This window comes from Asterias amurensis, chromosome 21 (assembly GCF_032118995.1).
Source record: "Asterias amurensis chromosome 21, ASM3211899v1".
Taxonomy (NCBI): Eukaryota; Metazoa; Echinodermata; class Asteroidea; order Forcipulatida; family Asteriidae; genus Asterias; species Asterias amurensis.
Window position 1 is genome coordinate 13,215,793 of NC_092668.1, and position 23,909 is coordinate 13,239,701.

At 40.1% G+C, this 23,909-nt stretch overlaps 1 protein-coding gene across 4 annotated transcripts in view; it reads left to right on the forward strand.

Annotated features, from left to right (window-relative positions):
* Positions 1–23,909, forward strand: part of LOC139952857 (PDZ and LIM domain protein 7-like) — a 54,687-nt gene that overhangs the window by 12,813 nt on the left and 17,965 nt on the right. For 2 of the 4 annotated variants that reach the window (XM_071952121.1, XM_071952122.1), the window contains exons 3-9: positions 2,160–2,247; positions 2,687–2,883; positions 3,724–3,944; positions 5,415–5,526; positions 6,651–6,736; positions 8,372–8,444; positions 16,719–16,886. In XM_071952121.1, the coding sequence (XP_071808222.1) occupies positions 2,160–2,247; positions 2,687–2,883; positions 3,724–3,944; positions 5,415–5,526; positions 6,651–6,736; positions 8,372–8,444; positions 16,719–16,886 (945 nt within the window). Of the gene's footprint in view, positions 1–2,159; positions 2,248–2,686; positions 2,884–3,723; positions 3,945–5,414; positions 5,527–6,650; positions 6,737–8,371; positions 8,445–16,718; positions 16,887–21,255; positions 21,418–22,645; positions 22,757–23,909 lie in introns of all 4 variants that reach the window. The other 2 variants (XM_071952119.1, XM_071952120.1) reach the window with 2 other exon arrangements.

A 23,909-nucleotide genomic window follows, 5' to 3' on the forward strand; every position in this document is an offset into this window, starting at 1 on the left:
TTAGAAACGGCTCCCTCTAAAGTAATGTAGTTTTTGTTTAAGAGGTAATTTTTCACACTCTATTATTAAAAGACTTCAAGCTTGAAGCCTTTTATTAGGCATCTGAAAGCACACAAATTTATGCAACAACTTTGGTGTGTGTGTTTTTCTTTTATTATTCTCTTGCAATTGACCAATTGAGGCCAAATTTTCACAGGTTTGTTATTCTACTGGGCCCAACTGATGGCTCTGCTTACCGTAAGCACAGAATCGGCGCTTACGGAAGCAGGGAATTCTGTGCTTACGGCAAGCGTATTTCACGGGTTAGCGACGAATTTGGGCTTCTGCGCGTGCGTACTTCACGTTACTAGGCATTCTACGCTTACAAGGCTAGCACAGAAATTCGGCGCTTGCACGTAAGTGGGGAATCGCAATCGTAAGCGCAGAATTTGGCGGTAAGCAGAGACATGAAATTGGGCCCTGGTCTGGTGTATATTTAATGTGCACACATTAAAATGATAATGCTGTTGGGTTTTTCCTGTGAAAGGAAAACAGACTTCCTTCTGTTGTAATCCAACCTTGTTGTTACACTCACAGTTTTACCAGACCAACGCAAAACCACAGACTAGAAACCACACTCTGGAAGTGTGTGTGGAAATAATGTGTTTGTTTGGAGAAGGGAATGGCTTGACGATCTAAGATGATGTCATGTTGAAACAATGAGGCCTTTAACCTCAAAATAAACAGGAGCATCTGGTGGTAGTCTAGTCTTGCTCTCAAGACCTTAGCCAAGTCTTGTTATTGACCAGCTCTATACCTTAGCCAAATATTGCTCTCAAAACCTTAGTCTAGTCTTGCTCTCAAGACCTTAGCCAAGTCTTGTTACTGACCAGCTCTATACCAATAGCTTAATCTTGCTCTCAAAACCTTAGTCTAGTCTTGCTCTCAAGACCTTAGCCTAGTCTTGTTATTGACAAGCTCTATACCTTAGCCAAATATTGCTCTCAAGACCTTAGTGTAGTCTTGCTCTCAAGACCTTAGCCAAGTATTGTTACTGACCAGCTCTATACCAATAGCCTAATCTTGCTCTCAAAACCTTAGTCTAGTCTTGCTCTCAAGACCTTAGCCTAGTCTTGTTATTGACCAGCTCTATACCTTAGTCTAATCTTGCTCGCAGTACCTTAGTCTAGTCTTGCTCTTAAGACCTTAGCCTTGTCTTTTTATTGACCAGTTCAATTGGGTTTTTCTCCCAATTTGGAGCCTTGATGGTCGTGCCTCTTCAACAGATTATAATACCACGTAGTTCAAGAGTGGAAAGGTTTAAGGTTAGACCATAGGTAAAGGGCTGACAGAGATAAGACCTTCCTCCATGGTAAGACCATTGCAAGCACTTAAACCACACTGTGCGGATGGTGTTGGAATTCCTAAAGTAAAAGCCGCTTGGAATGTCTACATAATGCCCTGGTATAGCCATACCACAAACTGACAACCCAGCCGGCCTTGAGTTCAATTCCAAGTTACATGAAGTTTGACCTTGGGGTCAGCATCTTATCACTACTAGGGACAACCTTGGTCTTTAAAGGGGCAACCATGAAGGAAACATTCGTTGGTTTATGTCTTGGCATAATCATTCCATGTTTTATCAAGAAGGTAACTCAGCTTGGGTTGAGGTCGGGCCATTAACTGTTTTTTGCTGAAATTATTAAAACTTTTGTTGCTTTTTTTTTTTTTTTTTTTTTTTTTTTTTGAGAAAAATTATTAACAATGTAAAATAGAATCTAGAAATGAGGGTAATCCCTGACCTGAGTAGAAACCATATTCAGCTGAATCTTGCACATTTGACTTGTATTGTTTCTTTCTTTTTAATTTTGCCTGTAAATCAACATTACGGTCACAAAAACCAATTTATCTATGACCATGCCTTAAACTTGAATCGCTCTCTTTTGTTTGCCATCATCAGAACAGTCTTTCAAGAAAGAATTTGAATTCTATAAGCATAAAAGGTTCTTGTTGGAAATGATTCAACTCCCAAAACCATGGAGTTTCATGAATAAAAAGTTCCGCATACCACACCTAAGGCCTTCGGCAATCGAGAATTCATAGCCCATTGTGTCGTTTTTGGTTCTCAATCCTGCCATGTATAGAAAAGTAGTTCATGGTCTGTTCCATTTTATTTACAGGGGTGAGGCAACTCTTTGGAAACCAAAGATTAACAGGGACGAGACGGATGCTGCAGTCACTAGTGTGTCACTACACGCCAATAAACAGGCAAGTCCATTTTATTTCCCCTATTCCAAGGAGGGACTTTTGCTCAATATCAAGATTTTGCAGCCTTCAAAGAGCAAGGGAAATGTCAACATTTTCCGATGTGCTCATTTTCCAATAGACCTTAAATGCACATGATGTCATTGGGGTAGGGCACCCTCTCCAAGAGGTCAAAAGGGGGTTCAATGCCAAATCATGTGCACGACACGTACCAATCTGTTTCCATTGTTTCAAGCATGCTTTGCAACGAAAACCAAAAGATTGTCCAAAGAATAATTTAACTTTTTCAAAAAGTATCAAATTACTTTGGAAAAAGTTTGACTTTTTAAAATTAATTCAATTGAAAACAGCTTCATATATTTCTTGAAGTTGAGAGTTTTTGCTTGGAGTTGACCATCTTTTTGAAAATATTCTTTGCAACAAACCTTTTTTCACACTACAGACTTTCAATCATCCTGGCTCGGGACACAATGCAGTGGCAAAGCCTTTTGCAGCGAGTCCAGGACCCGGAGCTGGGATGGGTCGAGCCACGGTGGTCCACAAGCAATTCAACTCTCCCGTCGGGATCTATTCATCTGAGAACATCGCAGACAGCTTCAAGGGCCAGACGGAAGGAATGATTGCTGGACGTGTTGGAGGGTGAGCATGGAATTAGTACTTTCCAACCCTTTCACCAAGTCACTTCTCCGAATCTCCTCGTCCAATTCCCTCCCCCAATTCCCCTCTCCCTAGATGCCTTCCCCATCCCCCTCTCAAACAATCCCCTACCTAAGACCCACTCCTCCCAATCTCCCCAAAACGCCTCATCAGCCCCCTCCACAGCCCCCCCCCCCCCCCCCCCCCCCGCTCTTTCAAGCCCTTAACCCATCCCCATCCCCAATCTTCCTTCCCCATCCTCCTTTCAAATCTCCCGCTCTTGATCCCTAACCCAAGACACCTCAAAGTCCCCCTCCCCAGCCCCTCCCGAATCCCCTCCCCAAGGCTTCTCCTAAAACTCCCTCCCAAATCCCCAACCCCTCTCCCAGATCTACCATTGCAAGCCTCCCCATCAAAGCCCTCTGCACCACACCATCTTCCAAACCCCTACCGCATCCTCCACCCTAACCACCTCCTCCAAGCCCCCTGCCCCACCCCTTTGTACCAGCCCCTCTCCCATCCCTTCCAAAGCTGCCTTCCAAATCCCCCCATCCCCCTCCAGATCCCCCACTAAACACCCCACCTCCCAATCCCCCTCCTAGTCCCTGCCAAGTCCCCCTACCAGCCCCCCTAATCCTTTCCCAAAACCCCTCCTGCAAGCCCCCTACACTAACCCGGCTTCTTATTCCTTTCCCAGCCCTCCCAACCCCTTCCCTAAGACCCCTCCCAAAAAAAACTTCTAAAATACCCAAAACCACTCCCCAAACCCCCTCCCAATCCACCCAAATCAAACAACCCATCAACACATAATCTGACAGAAACAATTCTACACATTTCTCATAGTGATATGCCAGCGTCCACGCCAGTGTACGGCCATGCCGCCAAGCCTTACACCCCTACCTACCAGGAGCCACCCTCCTACAGCCACGGCCAGGCCCCCGCCCAGTACATCGACCGAGGTGATGATGAGGAGATGAGGTACGGTGGGTACATCAACCCCGGTTCCCAGTCTCGCTCCTTCAAGATGCTGCAGAGCATGACCGCTGAAGAGGAGGCAGCAATGGGTAAGGTCCCAGACAACAAATTCATTGGGATAGGTTTTTATTTTTAATTTTTCAAAAAAGTTTTGTGTAAGTTTTGGGTTTGAAGGATTGGCAAATAATCCATCCTAGATACTGACTAGCAACATTTCAATGTAAAACGCCTTTTTAGGATTGCTCTTTCCTTCGGCAAGATGGTACCCTCATGTTGTCCTATCATCGATCCTGTCCATGTTTTTTTCTGTTCCTCTGGCATCACTGTTGGCAGCTGTATTAGCGGATCCTAGTGGGGTTTTATCTCGGCTTAAGAGGCTTGCTGAACCAGCTCTGAAAATTCCAGCGTCGAATTCCTTTGGATATGGCACTAGCCTCAGGCAACAAAAAAACAGATAAAGATAGTAAATTGCCACTGAGGTTTTGAATTATGAGTCTTTATTAAAGGGTGTATGTACTTTTTGTAGGACAAAAAACACAATGTCCACAGATTTACACTAAACTTACACAGTTTGAAGATAATGATAGTAGAAAGCTTCCCTGAAACAATTACGTGCTGAGGAGCTGTAGTTTTGGGGAAATGAGTAAAAACAATGTCATGAAAATTATTTTAAGCATTTACAAACGTATTTTTATGACATTGTTTTACACATTTCTCAAAAACTACAGCACCTCAGTAAGAAATATTTGAAGGGAAGCTTTCCACTATCATTATCTTCAAACCCTGTAAGTTTAATGTAAATCTATGGACATTTTGAAAAAGTACCCAAATCCTTTAAACAACATATCAAAGGCTCAGTTGGAGTAAGCCCAGATAAGAAACACGCAAGGATGTCTGGTTTGAAATAAAAATAATTCAGGATGGACAGGATCCAGTTATACCAAACTAATCAGCAGACAATTTTGTAATGTTATATATCAACGTAACTTCTTTATGAAATAGTTTCAGTAACTTTCTTTGGTTTATTTTCATCTGTGCCCGTAACACTGAAAAAAATGTGCACACTTTTTTGTGGTAGGCAATTCCATCTTTTTAAAACTAGAAATCTGCATGTGCTTTTTCGAACTTGTCTGTTTACTCCTGCTCTATCTTTTGGCTTTGCTCGTCAATTTCGATGAAGATCCTAGTAAAAGATAGTGTAAATTTAGTGTAAAGGTTAGTAGAAAGGTTAGTGTAAATATTAGTGTAATGTTAGTGTAAAGGTTAGTGTAAATGTTAGTGTATCAATAAGTTTAAAAGTTAGGGTAAAGGTTTAGTGTAAAGGTTAGTGTAACAGTAAGTTTAAAGGTTAGGGTAAAGGTTTAGTGTAAAGGTTAGTGTAAAGGTTAGTGTAAAGGTTAGTGTAACAGTAAGTTTAAAGGTTAGGGTAATGGTTTAGAGTAAAGGTTAGCGTAACCTATAGTGTACATGTAAGTGCACGACGGTTCTAGAGGTAATTTCCTGTCAAGACATAAACCTTTAATAACAATGTATGATGTTCTCATTTTGTCTCTTTACAGATGCTCCACCACAGGGTGTTCGAAGTGTCAAAGCACCTACCGCATCCCCCCATGCTGTGTCCAGACCAGCACCCACGCTACCCATGTGCTTCAGATGCAACTTGGGAATAGTGTAAGTTTTAAACCCTCATACCACAACCCGTCTAGATCTCAACCCTGTGAATCAGTGAATGAACCATGACTTCCCCCCCCCCCTGAAAAACAAGGGTTGATGGTAAATTTGTGTCTTAAAGCCATTTGACACTTTCGGTAAACGGTATTGTCCGAAGCCCAAACTTCGTATATCACAACTTATATATAAAATAACAAACCTGTGAAAATTTAGGCTTAACTGGTCATCGGAGTCGGTGGAAAATAACGGGAAAACCCACCCTTGTGTCCGCATGTTTCGCAATGTCATGACATGTGCTTAAAATAAATCGGTAATTCTCGATATCGAGAATTTATATTGTTTTAATGTTTTCTCCAAAAGTAAAGCATTTCATGTTATAATATTTCAAGAGAAGTCTTTCACCATTGCCTTCTGTAAACCCTGTAAGTTATTTGTAAATCTGTGAACTTTTAATTTCTTTTCTGTTCCGAAAGTGTCCAATGGCTATAAAGCTCTGTTCAATTGAGGACAGTGTAGCAAAGAAGCCTTGTGAAAGCTTGTTAAATAATCGCAAGTGACAGACAACCAGAGCCCATTACTCAAGGACTGGAGCTCTGGGGAAATGGCCTTAAGATTCCTTAAGTCTGGAAATAGAAACACATGAACCTTGCCCATTGGGAAAGCTTTTGTAAAGCAACCTCCAGATGAGCAAACCCTTTTGTGCCATACTTATTCATTCAAAACTGTGTATGGGCATTCACTGGGCAGTCACTGTCTCTTATGTAACTATGCAAAAGCGTGCCCAAAATCATGTGGCGTAGCAACTGTCGATTTAGTCAACAGGAATTCAAATTTAAGCTGTGATCAAGCCTGTCATTGTATCAGACATTATTCAAATCTGAAGTCGGGTTCATGCTTTTTGTGAACACGAATGCGCAGTGAATTCTGACTTCACATGGCTCTTTTCGCAGCGAATGTTTCGCAGGAGCTGAACACATTTCAACTGCTAATTATTCAATGCGAATGTATGATCAAGAAGGAAGTATGAACAAGGCTTATAGGCAATTGGCTTACTGCTGTAACCATTTTACTTTATCAATAATAAGTTTTATTTTTAATCAATAAATAATTCTTCCTTTTTTCAGTGGACCAGTCCTGAAAGCCAAAGATAAGACTCTCCACCCAGAGTGCTTCATCTGTTACATGTGCGACGCCCCTCTCAAGAACAAGGGTAAGATCATATTAATTTATCCCTCTTGTCAGATTTCATTTCATTATGTGGCGTGTCGTGGCAGAGCAGTCTAGTTCACTGGATCCAAGCTCTTGTGCTGTCAGCAGCAGAGCTAGTTCACTGGATCCAAGCTCTGGTGCTGTCAGCAGGAGAGCTAGTTCACTAGATCCCAGCTCTGGTCCTGTCAGGAGCAGAGCTAGTTTACTGGATCCCAGCTCTGGTGCTGTCAGCAGCAGAGCTAGTTCACTGGATCCCAGCTCTGGTGCTGTCGGCAGCAGAGCTATTTCACTGGATCCAAGCTCTGGTGCTGTCAGCAGCAGAGCTATTTCACTGGATCCAAGCTCTGGTGCTGTCAGCAGCAGAGCTAGTTCACTGAATCCAAGCTCTGGTGCTGTCGGCAGCAGAGCTAGTTCACTGGATCCAAGCTCTAGTGCTGTCAGCAGCAGAGCTAGTTCACTGGATCCCAGCTCTGGTGCTGTCAGCAGCAGAGCTAGTTCACTGGATCCAAGCTCTGGTGCTGTCAGCAGGAGAGCTAGTTCACTGGATCCCAGCTCTGGTCCTGTCAGGAGCAGAGCTAGTTTACTGGATCCCAGCTCTGGTGCTGTCGGCAGCAGAGCTAGTTCACTGGATCCAAGCTCTGGTGCTGTCAGCAGCAGAGCTAGTTCACTGGATCCAAGCTCTAGTGCTGTCAGCAGCAGAGCTAGTTCACTGGATCCAAGCTCTGGTGCTGTCAGCAGCAGAGCTAGTTCACTGGATCCAAGCTCTAGTGCTGTCAGCAGCAGAGCTAGTTCACTGAATCCAAGCTCTGGTGCTGTCGGCAGCAGAGCTAGTTCACTGGATCCAAGCTCTAGTGCTGTCAGCAGCAGAGCTAGTTCACTGGATCCAAGCTCTGGTGCTGTCGGCAGCAGAGCTAGTTCACTTGATCCAAGCTCTGGTGCTGTCAGCAGCAGAGTTTGGATTCGGATCCTGGTCGGAACACTTGTGTAGTTCATTCTACTCTACCAGCAAGGCTCCTAATGGATGACACCCATGCCTACATTCTTACGGTCGGTGAAGGGGTAAACCCTGTGTTCAGCCCCAGGAGTAGGTGGCAACCTGCCCATGGTGGCAGTTGATTTGGGTCGATAGCCCAAATCAGATAAGTGAAGTCCTCATCTTTAAGTGGCCGTCAAGCCTTATAAGTTGGGCGATAAATAAAATAAAAGCAAATTAAATTCTGGTTGTGAAGCCAAAGACTACTTCTTTCGCTTAGTGGACTAAGGGTAGTTACTAACTTCACTGCCAAGCAGTGAGTTCTCTCGATTGGTCTCAACATTTCGACTAACCTGCAGTACCTGGCCCTTCTCAGAGCCACCACTCCTCACAAAAGAGATTGGTTACATGGTGTCACGGCAAGCCTTATTTTGGCCATATCCGAAATAGCGGCTATACATGTAGCTTTGACTGATTCTAAGGTTGTTGCTTAGGGCGTCCTATACTTCAACGCACAATGACAAGGAAATCTAGCCAAAGCCGTAGCTGTCATTTACGACACGGTCTTAGCCTACTCTAGTCATCGTCAGGAGACTGAAGAGTATTTTAATGTGTCATTTTGGTTTTTATTCTTACGTATATATTTTTTTCTCGCCACCTCAGGATTCTTCACTGTTCAAGGGAAGGAGTACTGTCACAACTGTGAGAGGCAAGCACGTATGGACGCATCAGCTGGGTAAGACAGATTACATTGTATAACATCAACAGCGGCCATCTTTGTCTTGTTTCATTATCTTTAGTACACTAGTTGATACTGATATCTGATGGCACCAGACTAGCATTCTTACTTAGCAGTGGTCCTCTGGCCAAGCGCTAGTGGAAAAACCTGAGGACTAGTCAAAAGAAAATGCCTAGCAACATGGAGTATGCACACAAATGACCACAAATTCCCTGGTACCCTAACCCTAACCCCCCCCCCCAAAAAAAAAAATCAATAACGATGTTGTCACTTCACGAAAATAGTCTGATTCCAGTCATTGGAGGATGAAACAGCAGTTATCTCATTGCTGATGGTGGAAACTACAAGTAGACAAAGATGGCCGCTCTGTTGTTCCAAACTGTTTTATTGAAGTCAGCTGTTAAATTCTTGGCTTTTCATTCTGTGGCCCTTTTCCAAACCATGGCTTCGGCTTTGAATTCGGCTTCAGGCTCCGTTCTCTCGTCTGAAGCCCGGAGCGCGTATATGCAAAGCACGCGCAATTGTCAAAACAACCGGCGGGGCCAAGCTAGCCTGAGCCTAATCCAAAGCCGAATCCGTTGTTTCGAAAAGGGCCAAGGTTACAAACTGCTTAAAGGAACACGTTGCCTTGGATCGGTCGAGTTGGTCTTTGAAAAGCGTTTGTAACCGTTTTTTATAAAATGCATATGGGTAGAAAGATGTTGTAAAAGTAGAATACAATGATCCACACAAACATGCCTCAAAATTGCGTGGTTTTCCTTTTACCTTGTCGACTAACACGTCGGCCACTTATGGGGGTCAAAATTTTGACTCCCATAAATGGCCGACCATGTTAGTTCGCACAGTAGAAGGAAAACCACGCAATTTCGAGGCAAACTTGTGTGGATCATTGTATTCTACTTTTAAAACATCTTTCCAACCATATGCATTTTATAAAAAACAGTTACAAACGCTTTTGTTTTGACCAACTCGTCCGATCCAAGGCAACGTGTTCCTTTAATTTGTATTATTATTGTACCATTGCATTCTGTTTGGGTATCTTGGTGGTTGAGTTATATACCTAAGTTCCAACAGCTTCAAAAGCATTAATTTAGGGGTTTGAGTCCAACTCAAATTAGCTTTGGATTGAACCAACTCTGATGCAATACTGCTGTTGGTTTCCCCTTCCGCCTTGGATTACATCGTTGGGGTCAAACCTGACTGTCGAACGGAATCGTCAACAATCCAGAAAGTGGGTTCGAATCCTGGTCGCGTCGCTGGTCATTACTTCATGTACTTCTAATAAAATTGACGTCTTTGATGATAGCGCCGTTATTCACGAAAGTGCTCATAGCGCTTGCTCCAATAATAAGTCCTTTTGATGAGTAGTTCGAAGCCTGCTTACAAGTGTTGATTGTGGATGTGCTACTATGGATGCTCGATGGATTAAAACTTACTTCACATCCCGTTAAAAAGTTCAAGATACTGGAAATATTCAGTTCTTACGTACGTGTTTATCTCATTGGAAGGTGTCTCAAAACACTGAAGAGATGTGTTTTGCCTCAACCTTACTGGTAAAGAAACCAAGACTATTATGGGTTCTCTCTCTTAAGTCTTTAAGGGCGTCCGCCCTATTTCAACGGGTTACCAACTCAGACACAGTTGGTTCCCTGTAGTCTACAAAGATGGCATTCATTTTACTGTGCGTTTTGTAGGTTACTGGAATACCAGCTTTAACAGCTGGTGCCCTACAACCAAAGGGATACAACATTCCTGCATAATTTTAACATTAATACTCCAGTTTACCAGCTCAGACATGTAGTTGGTTCACTGCAGTAAAAAGAAGGGGAAAAAGGGCATTCATTTAAGCTGTACAGTACAAAAGGTAACTCTATTACCAGTTTAGACAGTTGGTACCCTGCCATGGACAAGTGTTTATCCCATCATGTTACCCTCGTCACGGTAACCACATAACGAACCCAGTCAGGTTATCACGCAGCGAGAGAAATTGTCAACTATAAGACCGGGGTCGACCATAAAAAAGAGAAAATTAGGTAATTTTTTGGAGGTCGTTTTTAGATCGGCTGCAGAGGAGGAATTTGGCAGTTGTTGAAAACATCCTCCCGGTGTGGGGGATAATTTTGTCGACGGAGGATCTCGGGAATCTCAGTCAGCTCCATGAGATGAAAGCACAAGAGGTGTTGAATGTTGCTTGCTATTAAGGGACTGGCCCTTTCTGCCAGAGATCGGGACAGTTAGTCTGTCAATATTTATGTTTTAAAAGTAGAATGATAATGATCCAAACAAAAATGCCTCAAAATTTACGGTTTTCCTTATACATTTTGAACTGACACGTAACACGGCACGCCATTTTTTGGAGTCACATTTTTTACTTTTGATTTTACCTAGCTATGCCTAGTCTCTTTACTAAAGGATACCTTCCCTTTAAAGTTAATTATATGTTTGACCTCAGAGTGTCAGTTTGGGAATGTCTTGCATACATATGTCAAAGATGAATCATCCGGTAAAAATATCTCCTGCCATCTCTTAATCATCGGAGTGTAAATCCCCCCAATGTTTTTACAAGACCTTAAATTAAGTCTGGGTCACTATACACTTTAAGGCAGACCAGACTATACAAATACAGGGATTTCTTGAAGGGAGGGTTTACCTTTGGTAGTTACTCCAAATATTAATGGCTAGGGAAACTTAATTGGAAAGAGAAGCACTGCAGCTGTTGATGTATAACAAGTTGAGAAATGATTTCCTTTAAGGAATGTTGTTTTAGGGAGAGGGATACAAAAACAATTTTGATCTGGGAAACTTTTCTGCATGACTGTCCTGAAGACTTTTTTGTCTGAAGTATTCAGGGATGTGATGTATTCGGTTTTTTTTTAAGATCAAATTAATAAACAAAAAAAAATATAAAACAATTATACAACCCCTGGATTGCAGAGAAGGGCTTTTAGAACCAAAGATAAATGTTGATATTGGGCTTCGTGCTCGCTATTTTTCGAGCTTGCATGCAAGTTTTGCGCTTTGTGCTAAGAATGGTTAAAGACCTGCTTGAACGAAAATGTCAAGTCGTGAACTTTGCTGAATTCCACTTAAAATGTTTTCGATGAATAAGGAAATCGAGTCATATGATTATAAATAGGTTTCAATTGTGTAAAAAAACAATCATTTTGTATGCCCTTATCCACAGCTTTTCTGCGAGATTTGCGAAAAGCCATGTTACGTAATCACTTTCAAAACGTCATAAGTAGATAAAGCCGCTTTATTGCAGCGTGGATGTATAACAAAGCAAACTCCCAGGAGTGTTTTTAGTTTTTCAAAAAACCTTTAGGTAGGGGCCTGATTTTTTTAATCGATAATAACGAAAAGTTCAGAAGTGTACACATTTCAAAATTACATTAAAATGGTGAACAAGTGCATTATAAACAAGTAAAAATACCATTTCTGTTAAAAATATTCCGCTCAGGTAGCTGTTTAAGGTTTTTTTCCTCAACAGCCTATCACATCCCTGAGTATTGACTCTTAGGTGAGAAACTTGTTTCCAAACAGTGGATTCTTATTTCAATCTGCCAGATCAAAATAAGAATGTTTATATGAAAGTAAACAGTAGTCCTAAACCGAAACTATCATTTGATGCTTTGCCTTAAATTTAGTTGAAACTTAAAGAGGCAGATGATGTGGCGTGTTTATTGAAACTCATACATTGGAATGTTCTCTTAAAAAAATCATAATGCTGTAACCAATATTTTACATTCAGCTGAATGTAGACGATAACAAAACATTCTCTTACTTTGACAAATAAGAATAAGCTTGGTTATTTCTTCCTTGTCGCTGGTAAACCGCTAGATCTTTCCATATTGTTTTAAAGGCACTGAACACGTTTGGTAATTGTTGAAGACTAGTGGTCTGACTTGGTGTATCCCAAGTATGGATAAAATAACAAACATGTGAAAGTGTTCGCTTTATTGGACATCGAAGTTCCCTGAAAATAATGAAAGAAAGAAAAAACCCTTGTTAAATTTTTGTTTCACTTTAGGATGCCTGATGAGAGACAGGCTCTGGCCTGAAGTCTTTCTCAGATTCAAATTTTTAAGTTAAGTTAAAGATAGTTTGTCCTTGGTGAGCCCTTTTAGGGGCGGGGTAAGAGGGTGCATGCTGTGATTGCTACAGATACCTCGATGACCTTTGACCCTGGAATGAAAAGATGTTTTAAACAAGAACAAACTTCACTCTTTGTGCTGACTCTCTCCCCTTCTGCCCTCTATCGGCAGGAATTGGTAAAGCTGCCTGTGCTGGTTCAGGGGCCCCTTCATCCAATCAGCAACAAGCTGGAACACAAAGCGACCAATCAGAAGGAGAGAGAGAGTCAGCCAAAAGAGGGAGCTTATGCAAAACAGTTGCCACTGGCATTTATTGCTATGCTGGTTCAGGGGCCTTTCTGCCCCATCACAAGGAGGCAACATCCAAAGGAGCCAATCAAATCGACCCAGAGTCAGAAAATGAGTGTGTTTGTTCAAAAGAGCTGCTGATTGGCCACTAAGTTTTCCTAAGTCAAGGACATTCTAGAGTACTGCTGTGATTGATTTATTTATTAAAGAATATATCCAAACTATGCAATAAGTAGGCCTATGTATTCAGAATAAATGGGTAACAATTTAGTCACAAAAACCTTGAAGTGCCTTGAGATGTATGTTTTATAGTGGTAGATGAATGAAGCTTGGGTTCAAGACCAAGATAGTAATATTTTATAATATTTTTTCCTGCAATTGTACAGACTAGAGTCTTTGAAATGACAGACAATCTCAAGTTCTGAAGAAGTTTCTTAGTCTCTTGGAGAATAAAATGTAGAAACATGAAGCGTGGACTTTCCATGGTGAGAGTTTTTACTTTAACCCAAGTTCAAAGGGAATACCGAAAGATCGTGGCTCAGAAAGTATTTAAGGAATTCATGGTTGACAGTTGCAGAGAGCTTAAAGGGGCAGTATAGATTTGAAGATGGCAATATTTCGATTTTGTTAAAAATTAATCGTCAGAAGATAAAATTGATTTGGGAATTGTTTCTGTTGCTCTTGATGAAGAGGTCGCAATTTCAGATATGTTACCAGTTAAAAATTTATTTATTTAGCCGTATCGCTTGACTGGTTCCCTTTTATTTCACATGAAGATTGAGAGATAAATTACTAGCTGTGTTCTAGCATTGTCAGGTTTTAAAGGGACTTCACAATCTTGGTTCTTCCGAATAAAAAAAATAAAGGGACACGTTGCCTTGGATTAGGTGCTTTTGGCTTGGGCTAAAACCATTTTTGTATTCAATGAAAAAAGTCCGAGCAATATAACTTTAAACCAAGACAAAAACACTCCTTAGATGCCCTGGGGTCGGTTTCATGAAGGTAACTTAAGGACTAGTCTCAGGAATATTTAGGAGTTATAAACTTAAGTCTAGTCCTAAGTTGGGACCAGTAGCTCATCCTAACTCTAGATAAGACTAGTCTTCACTCTTTGTGAAATCCACCCCTGGTCGCCCCAAACCCACAGCCTTAAAAGATCGCTCATCTTTAAAGCTGACAAGCTGGGTATCTCACATACCGGTCACCAGTGATACTTAATCGGTGCCACGCATGTGCGGAGAGGTTCTGTAAATGCCAGAAGTCAAGGAGGAATGTTTGTCGATTGACGATGATGGTCGACCGATTCAGGAACCATGCCCAGTCTGATTTCTACATCGTCTGGTGATAGAACTCAGTCTCGGTCCAAATTATTTACTTTTTAATCGTATCCGATTTCAACCCCCTCCTAAAATATTTAATTTTCTGAGAAAAGACGTTTACATGTTTGTAGTGGATCGTGTGTGTTGTATGGTGCTACTGTGACAAAACGTAAGTTGTCTTTGACTTTTTATTTGTGTGTCTGATTTTGTATGCTTTGTCAATTTATAGTCTTGCCTCAAAAAAAAAATTGCCACATTGTTGCCATATTTGCATAATGTATTCTTCTAGCAATTTGGATGAAGAAAAAGAAGAAGAAAATCACTTAACCTTTTTGGAATTCCAAAAAATATTTTTGGTATCTGTTTAATTTTGAGTGGAGACAACCAGTACTGCTGAACTGAAAGAAAGGAAATTTAGTTTTTTTTTTATTTTTTCCTGACGTTTCTGAAAATGAATTTAAAATCATGCCAAAAATTCAATAGTTATACTGCCCTCATGGGGGATAGATTATGCGTGACATACGTGCAGAACACTGGTTTATATGCCGCAGTAGATAATAATGCGTCACCGTTAATACAGGAAACCAGTGCAGTGGCCATTTTGTTTTTGGAAAAGTGGTAACCATTCTTTACCCTTTAGTTAAATACAGTACAATGCCTAAATACAATGCCAGCTGATACACTGTCTGTGACATTTGACCTTTTGTCATGTGACCTTTTGAAAGGTCATGCTCAATCTTCTAATTGTCAACCAATATCTTTCATAGAAGACTCTCAATTGATTCCAAGGTTCTGTTTTTCAATTGGGGCAACTTTATTGACTTTTTATTTTATAAAACTTAATTTGAAATCATGCCAAATGTATTTAACTACTTTTTTTTCATAGAAAGTCTTCCAGTCTGAAATTCAAAAGTAATGGACAATTTGTTTGTGACTGAAGTTTATTGCAGATGCTCTTCAACAAGTGACATTTTGCGTCACTTTGGTAATATATTGTACCTTCTCTGGGAGACCATAGTTTTTGTGTGGATTCTGTGCCTATTCTCTGTCTTAAAGGGGAGGTATACATTTGGTAAACATTTATCAAATGAATGGCAATAACAACCTTTGGTTTATTATGGAAGCCTACAGCAGATTTCGATAATGTAAAGCATTTGGAGAAACATTTCACTTTAAAGTGATGCGGTAAAAAGATATCTGTTTTTATGCCCTAAAATTTGAACCTGAGAAGCGTTGCTGTCAGTAACGTTTCTCAGATTGTGTATTACTAATGCGGATTGTTCTTCCCGGTGGACGTATTCACTTCGGATTTTGGGGGTATCTCAAAATAATGACCACCTTTTGAAATGAAATTTGCACATGTTAGATTTGTTATACATCTACTATTGTATGGGATAAAAACAATTGCACTGTTCCAAAATCCAGGCGTATACCTTCCCTTTAAATATCATAGGAAATAAACCAAAGCTTTGTCATAGGAATAGTTGAAGTTGAAACTCCTACCATCTATGAAATATAAAGTATTGTAACACCATAATAGAAGGTTTTATCATATACCTATAACAATATAGTATTTATAATATGTAGAAAGATATTTATGGTATCTATGTATATCTTTTTTTATAGAAAAATAGCTCATGAGGTTTTTTAACGATTTATTTTAAGTGTGCAATTTTAAACCGGGTTTGGTCCTAATATTTACTCTTATTGAGTAAACTCAAAAATATGTAACATTTGTGTGTGTGACTTCCCATAAAAATATTTAATTTTAACATGCTCAACAATATTTGAACACATCCAAGTATTGGAGAAATAAAATGGACTGTTGAGTTTGTGGAAATCAATATTTTTGTTTCTTGCCGAGTTTGTATCCAGCTGCCACCATTTTTGTCATGTTCCCTGTATTTGACTGTACATTTGTAGTTGTAAATGCCACTTCATGAAAGGGGACCAGACTGATTTGTCTTCATGCCTCATGCTTATTTGCTGGCCATGGGTGTTGTCGTATTGCCTCACGGTCTCAGGGTAGTTGTTGACTTTGGTCCATCAGACTTTTTGCTGTCAGCTTCCAGGGTTCAAACTTGGATGATTATCTAATGCATTCCAGGGAGTAGGGCTGAGTGAAGATTAGCAATAGCCAGGCTACCCTGGAACTCCTTCTTCCTGGTACTCTGTCTCAATTTGATGAATCGAATCGCCACTCGTGTCCGTCAATCCATCGGAGGACTAGGTTTTGTCTACTCGTCAATGCGGCAAGCTCTGCTTCAAGTTGAACAATCAAAGCTAACGGACAACCCGGAATTCGAACCCACAACTTTCCAACACCTCTTATTACATCAAATATAAACCAAGATACCAAAGATAGTTTCCGCCGGGTGAAGATTTGTCCTCTGCGAATGGGGCAGCTGTATCGATTTTGATTCTACTCCAACAGCCGAACCAGGATTCGAACCCACAACTTTCCAAAACCTCATAAATATTACCTAAAATCTCAACCACCAAGATACCAAGACATAGTTACCACTTTCCTATTGGGATGGGCATTTGTATCGGTTTGTTTTCTATTCCAGCAGCAACCCATCGTACACCAACGGCTCGTCATCCCAACCGACCACGGCGCAGCACCACAGTGCTCCCCCTGCCGCAAAACCCTACAGCGCACCCCCTCCTCCTGCCACACAACACTACAAACCATCCCAGCCGCCAGCTCATCAACATTACAGCGCACCCCAGGACAAGTAAGTTATCAATCATGTTTTTCGTTCATCATTAAAACTTTTAAAAAACAATCATAATCTCTCCCCTTTCGCTGATCAATTAAACAGCTGCGCACTTATGGGTCGTATCTCAGGTCGTGGCTGATAACGACTTTCCATATTTGTTTAATGGTTCATTACTAGAAGGTTGTTTGTGAGGTCATTTGTTTTAGGGTCATATTTTAAAGGCTCAATTCAAAATGACCATTCTTAACGGTCACATCTTAAAGGCTTATTTTAAAATGGCCTTTAAACTCTAAATAATGACCTTGAAAACGACCTTTTGAAATTGACCAGTAGATCGTAAAAGCAACTTTCTTACTTCAGCACCAATTTTGCTTCATTACCAATTTTGCTTCATTACCATTTTCGCAGCATCTGGCTTTGAAGAATTATTAAATTTCATTGAGCTGCTCATTAAATTTGTTACGCAAAACATTTCTCACCATGGCGGAAAAATCTCTCACCATCTTGGGTCGATTTGAAAATATTATTGCCACAAATTCATATACTGGCATCTAACGCTGACGATCATTTACATAATGTGCACTAAAACCATCATGCATATCTAGGACTAACACCTAAAAACAAAACACACAAACCCAGGAAAGCAAATCACAAATTCATTACTTTGTAACCAACATTTTGCAAAATCTAATAAAAGCTAACCAGCTTTTACTAGTAACACCCAAAAACAAATTTCCTTGGTAGTACTTCAAAAGGATTGTATAATTTGGTGTCTTTACGACGTGAAAAGTATCTGCTTCAAGTTGGTACAGATTTTCATTTCAAAATTAGTGATTAAAGCAACTATTGCTGCACAACTATACATTACAAGCAAATGACGATAACGCTTTACATCATGAACAGCATCTGCTTTAAGTTGGTCTTTCATCCAGAGCAGCAGTAAGACTAGAATCCCCTACTTTATTCTGAGTTGTCACATTTAAGGTCAGGGGAGATTCCTTCGGTGTTGTCTAAGGGTTGCTACTTTGCTGAATCCCGCAAACAGCAGCCAGCTGGTGTGGACGGAATCTTGATACATGTAAAGGATCGCTCGTCTATTTGTGTCCATTTCCAAATGTCAGATGTTTCGCGTCAAATTTTCCTTTCGAACAGCAAAGAAAACTCGGCAGTGCTGATTTTTATTCTGGCTGTAGTTTTGACTCTGGCACTCTTTACTTCAGAGAAAAAAATAACTTCATGTCGAGCGGGAACATAAACAAGAAAAGTAGAAAATATATGTTGATAAAAAAGGGCATTGCTTATGGTACTGTCCTGGCAAGCTTGTAATAGTAGACTTGACTTTAGGTGATGCTTTTGAAAATGTAGGTGTTGAATAATTCATTAGCTGATGCTAGTGTGATATCTATGAATAATTCATCTTGTAAAAGAAAAGAAGGCTTCAAGAGTTCGGCCAGCGACTACCAGCAAGGCTCCATGGAAAAAAAAGTCTCATGAAATCTTTGTCAGAATCGTCGTCAAGTATCGCTGAATGGTGATCCATGGCTGCTAGTTGACAAAATCTTCCCTCCCTTTAAAACCTTCCCCCCTAAAAAGGAATGGTATGCTCCGTTTTCCTTAGTTATGTCTTGAACCAAGCCTTCCCTATTTATTTTTATTGTTTTTTAAGCTGAAAGTAAAAGTAGTCAGACTATAACAGCATTTTTCTGTGCCGTGAGAGGACAAGATTCTTGCTCTGAAAAAATTGAAAACAGATGCATCCCAATTTTTTACTCCTACGTGTATGAATTTCAATGTTCTTTTTTTGTTATAATTTGCACGAAATGAAAATGTGTAGGTCTGTAAATATTTTTAGGGGAAATCCCTGAAGCATACCCAAGTAAATTTTTATTAACCAAACTGAATTTTGAATATTAACTATTTTGAGGTTAAATTATTTCAGAATGTCTGTTGAAATGTTCAGAACTGTTTTGCTGAAGTCGGTTTTTTAACATCATAGTCTATAATTGCCTTTTAGTTGCCTTTTAATTAGCTGTTTATTTGTTTGTTTAGATAATTAGAAAATAACTCAAGTAGTAGTCCACCTTTAATTCTTCTGTGAATTCTTACTTCACAGGTCCAGGACAATTATCAAACTTTTTATGAAAATTTGAAACGTAAGCGTAGAGTGTTTGTAGCTCATATGCACATTTTTTTCCCAAGCATTTTGTCTTTTAAATGATCATAATATTTATGAATTGTTGAAATGTGTATGTGTGATTTATATACATAGCTAAACACAAATACTGAGTCTTAGTCTTGTATAAAATGCAAAATTTGGGCGGGAAGTTCAGAGTTATATTTGTGTATCGTTCCCTTGTCTGTTGTCTGTATTTTTAACACGAACACAGGCTGTTAGTAGTTGTAGAACGATTATATCTATTTAATACAAAATAATGGAAACGGTGTTCTAGAAATGTCTGTGCAGCTGTATTGAGAGGGAGAGCATGAACGCATTTGGAATCGTGTGGAGCCAGTCATGTGACATTCCTGCTATGCTGAAGATATCATACCACGCTACTGGGGATTGACTCAAAAAAATTCAAGTGGAAAAAATTGCGCACAGGCCCAATGTCATAGAGCTGCTTTGGCACAAAAACTAGCGAAGCAATTATATGTCTACCAGAATGAGGTTACCAGGCAAACTACTATGTCACATATACAATTTGTGACTGGTATCCTGCTCATTTCTGCTTGGCAGACAGTTGTTAAGCAATGTTATTTTCTCAGCAGCTCTTTAAAATTGGGCCCTGGTCTCGACAAAGTTTTTATTCTCAAGTTGGGTGATGAAAAAGCTGTGTGATTTGTTTTTAGTTCCACTGTTTCTATTGGTGTAGCTTTTTCTTTAAGGACGCTTTCCAAGTCCAGGCCTTAGGTAGGAGGCAAAACAGCACCCTCTACTCATGTCTAGCGTATTATATATTCATATTGTATCCGTAATAGTTATTTATAGACCCTTGTCAGGCTGCCATCTTGTTGTCACATGTAAATCAATGAAACCCAAACTGAGGCTGGGAGTGGCAGATAGTCTGGTACCATTTTGGAGCAATGCAATTATGCAAATTGTTATCTGTTCACATAGGGAACATGACCAATATGATGGTAGCTTTACATGGGGCCTATTGTTGTCTGAAAGGGAAGGTACAATACATTGTAATCTATTGATCACTTGGTGTAGACTTGATCATTTCAAAATGACATATTATTTCCGTTTAAACTGTGCGATAAAAAGTTGCCTATACTTTTTTTGGAGCAAGCAACCTATTTAATAGACACTTGCTGAGATTTATCATAGTTGTCAATATTAGCTTTTACAATTCTCTCAAAACTGGTTTCGCTAGCTAGTCGCTGAAAAAAGGTTAAGGTCAAACTCTGAAACTGTCCAGACAGATGTGTTGTGGGTTTTTCTTTCGAGGAAATGGAATAAGCTGTTGCAAGCAACTTACCAACCAAAAGAACCTATGGTACAAATGCACACAAGATATTTAACCTGCAGTTTCGAGCCTTGCAAAGTCTTTTTTCTTTTCATACAGAGATTTGTTGGGGAGATCCCTTGCATGTTAAGTGCAGCCAGCATAACTCGCATTCTTAGAATGTTCGCATGGCGCACCTAATTCAAGGCATAGGGCAGATCCCGGGCTGCAAAAAAGCAAACCCTGGTTGGAAGTGTTGTATTTGATTATGAGCATAACGAGTGTGCCATGTGTTTTGTCTCATCGGTCTTTTATGTTTAACCGAGAGGGAAGAGTTTTTTAATGGGTTGGTACAGTATCGGTAATGAGCAAAATTACAAGTCACTGAGTAAATAATTGCTCAATATTTAAAAACAAACTTACGTAAGAATTTGGTTGCTTTTTAAAGTATTTTTATATAAATTTTATTTTAGGATGTACAATTTTATTTTTTACATTTTTAGAAAATGAGAGAATTGCCTCTAAAAAGCGGCTTCTTTAATAAGTTTCCAATTTCTCTCAAAGGTTTTAAAAGAATTCCTCAAAATTATATCAGCTTTCTTAACATTCTGTGTATTTAGAAAGAAAAAAAAATGGAAAAAAATTAAATTGTACTGAATGCTTCAGAGAGACTGAGAGATGTTTAGGGGGAATGAGCTATAAATTGTTGGCTTCATGAAATTCATTGCTATACACTTGTCAAAAAAGATAACATTTTTTGGCAGTTTCTTATAAATTTGAATAGCCTGAGCATCCTTAATAATGTGATTTGGAAGAGTGTTCCATTCTTTTATCAGTGGGCACCACAACTCTGGTGACTTGTTTTTGAACTACCCATGTTGTACCATCCTATAGTTCTAAACCTTTTTCACTGCTTCATCGTCGTGTGTTTTAAGACGACCCAGGCATCCAAGGCCGCCTCCTCTCGTCAGTCCACCAGTGGTCAGACCGCCCAGCAGGATGTTTAACTTTAAGTCTAGGTACTCGGCACCACAGAGGGAGGATCCCAACGCCATCATCGCAAGGGCCCTCATGCAGAATCCAGATGCAGTCAAGACGTATGTTGAGATGGGGATAAGTTGTTATGGGTGGGGAGGGGAAGGGGTAAGGGTCACTTCGTGGGTTAAGGGTTGACTGGGTGGAAAGGAGTGTAGGGGAAGCATGAATTGTTGAAGGGGAAGTTCGGAGCACAAAATCTTTATTGAGATAGGATAAGTTCTTGGGGAGAAGTTCTTAGGTGGGAAGGGAAAGGGTTGGAAAAGAAAGGATAGGGTGAGGGGTGACTGGGTGAAAAGGGTTTAGGGGATTGAATTAATGGGTGAAGGGAGAGTTTGGAAGATGTTTGTTGAGGTGGGACAATTTCTTTGGGTAGAGGTAGGAGGGGATATGGTGAGGGTTGACTGTGTGGAATGGGGACAAACTGCGGGAGGTAGCTTTACTTGGGTGGACAGGGTTGCAGGGGTAGCATAAATGGGTGAAGAGGAGGTTTGAACTCAAGACATTTGTTGGGATGGGATAAGTTCTTAGGAGCAAGGGGAGGGGCAGGGATTTAGGTAAGGGATGACTGGTTGGAGTTAGTGTTAACTGGGTGGAGAAGGTTGTATGGATGGTGACGGTGAGGGTTTGGAATAGATGTATGTTGAGAGGGGATAAGTTCTTAGGGGTGGAGTAGTAGGGAGGGGATAGAGTGAGGGTTGACTGGGTGGAACAAGGGCAAACTTGGTTGAGTTTGGTTGAGCTGTGGGAGAGGGTTGTAGGGGTAGCATGAGTGGGTAAAGAAGATGGTTTGGAAGATGCTTGATAAGATGGGATAAGTTCTTAGGGGTGTAGACGGGAAGTGATGAGGGTTTACTGGGTGGAGTGGGGGTTAACTCGGTGGAGAAGTTTGTATTGTAGGGGTAGAATGAATGGGTGAAGGGGGTATGTTTGCAAGATGTTAAGTAGGGATGGGTTGACTGGGTGGAATCAATGGTTGATGAGGATAACTGGGATCTTAAGATGTGAAAGGGCCGGGTGTGGGAGGGGAAAGGATGGGAGGGGAATGGATGGGAAAGGGTTGTAGGGGTAGAAACCTGTTTTTAGTCACCTCAACTTTTATGAAAGTAGATTTTAAAGTCATTGATTTAATTGTGTACAAGTTCTCGCTAAAATATTAGGTCATACATTATCCTCCCTGGCTTGAATAATTTTAACTTTCATGAAAGTAGGTTTTAAATGTATCACTTATTTTTTTTATAAATTTCTAGTTGCTAAAATTATTGATGCCTACTTTATCCTCCCTCACAGATGTCAGGGTGTCGTTCCCGTATTCACGGTAGATAACACGGTAAAACATGAAATGCCCACTGGGCCACAGAGCCCCACAAGTCCAGGAATGAACTTTCCCCGGGAGCCAGGGTAACTGATTTACACCCCGAATTACTCCAATTTGTTGTCTTTGATTGAGTGTTGTCGTTTTGGGTTGGGAATGTTTCTCACATTAAAAGTTGTTCATTTCCTTTTTAGAGATCATGAACTTTAACCTTGTCTTTGGGGACTAAGTGAGCAGTCAATCTTATCGTTCAATCACAAACAAATACTCAATGTTATCATCCAATCACAAACAAGTAGACTAATTTAAAACAACATAACTTCCTACTTTAGACTGATTTCTGATGTTGTTGCCCTTGAACAAATCAAGAAAAAACTGTCTAAATACCTACTCTCTCGGCCCTTAAATTCTCCTACTTTATTTCTAAGGACCAAATGTTATGCCTGTCAAAGCAAATGTGAGATTGGTTGAAATATCTCAGCCAATCAGAAATCTAAACAATTGAAGATCAATGCTAAATGTTAACCATTGAGATTTATAACAGCAAATCTGATTGGTGACATTTTTTTACTGATTAGAACAAAGTATATAACCAATAAAAAAGTGTATATAACTAGCTAAGTTATTCAGCCAATCAAAAACCAGCTTGCATTTTTGACACCTACTGAAAGCACTCACTTGATTGGCTGTCTATTTTTGTACTTGATGGAAGTACAGTCATCACCTTCAAAGAAACAATGTGATTGGTTAGAAGTTGACATTGACTATGTAACAAGCTTCCTGATTGGCTGCTCCTCATACTCCCTTCAGATATCCATTATACGTGTATACATTTTGTAGCATGCATTAGTTTGAATTTTTAGTGTCATAATTAATAGTTTTCATCATGTTTGGTTAATCACTTTTTGTAATTATACATAGTCTGTATGAAACACACTGCATTTTTGAATAAATAATAGTTCAGCACTGTTGTGTCTCAAAGTCATTTTATAGCATGGATAAAACAAGACCCAACCATATCGTCAAATAATAACTTCATTGCGTAGAATACATCACCATGTAGAATTTACAACCATTTTAAAGTCATCTTTCTGTAGTCAGTAGCAATATCGAAAACAAATATTTGTAGTTTTGTTTGATTCTGAAGATACAAGTGCAAAGCACACAAACTGAAACACTGACTTATGGCTGCAGTTGTTGGCAGTTGAAGACTTTGTTGACACTTGGTGGCAGCAGACT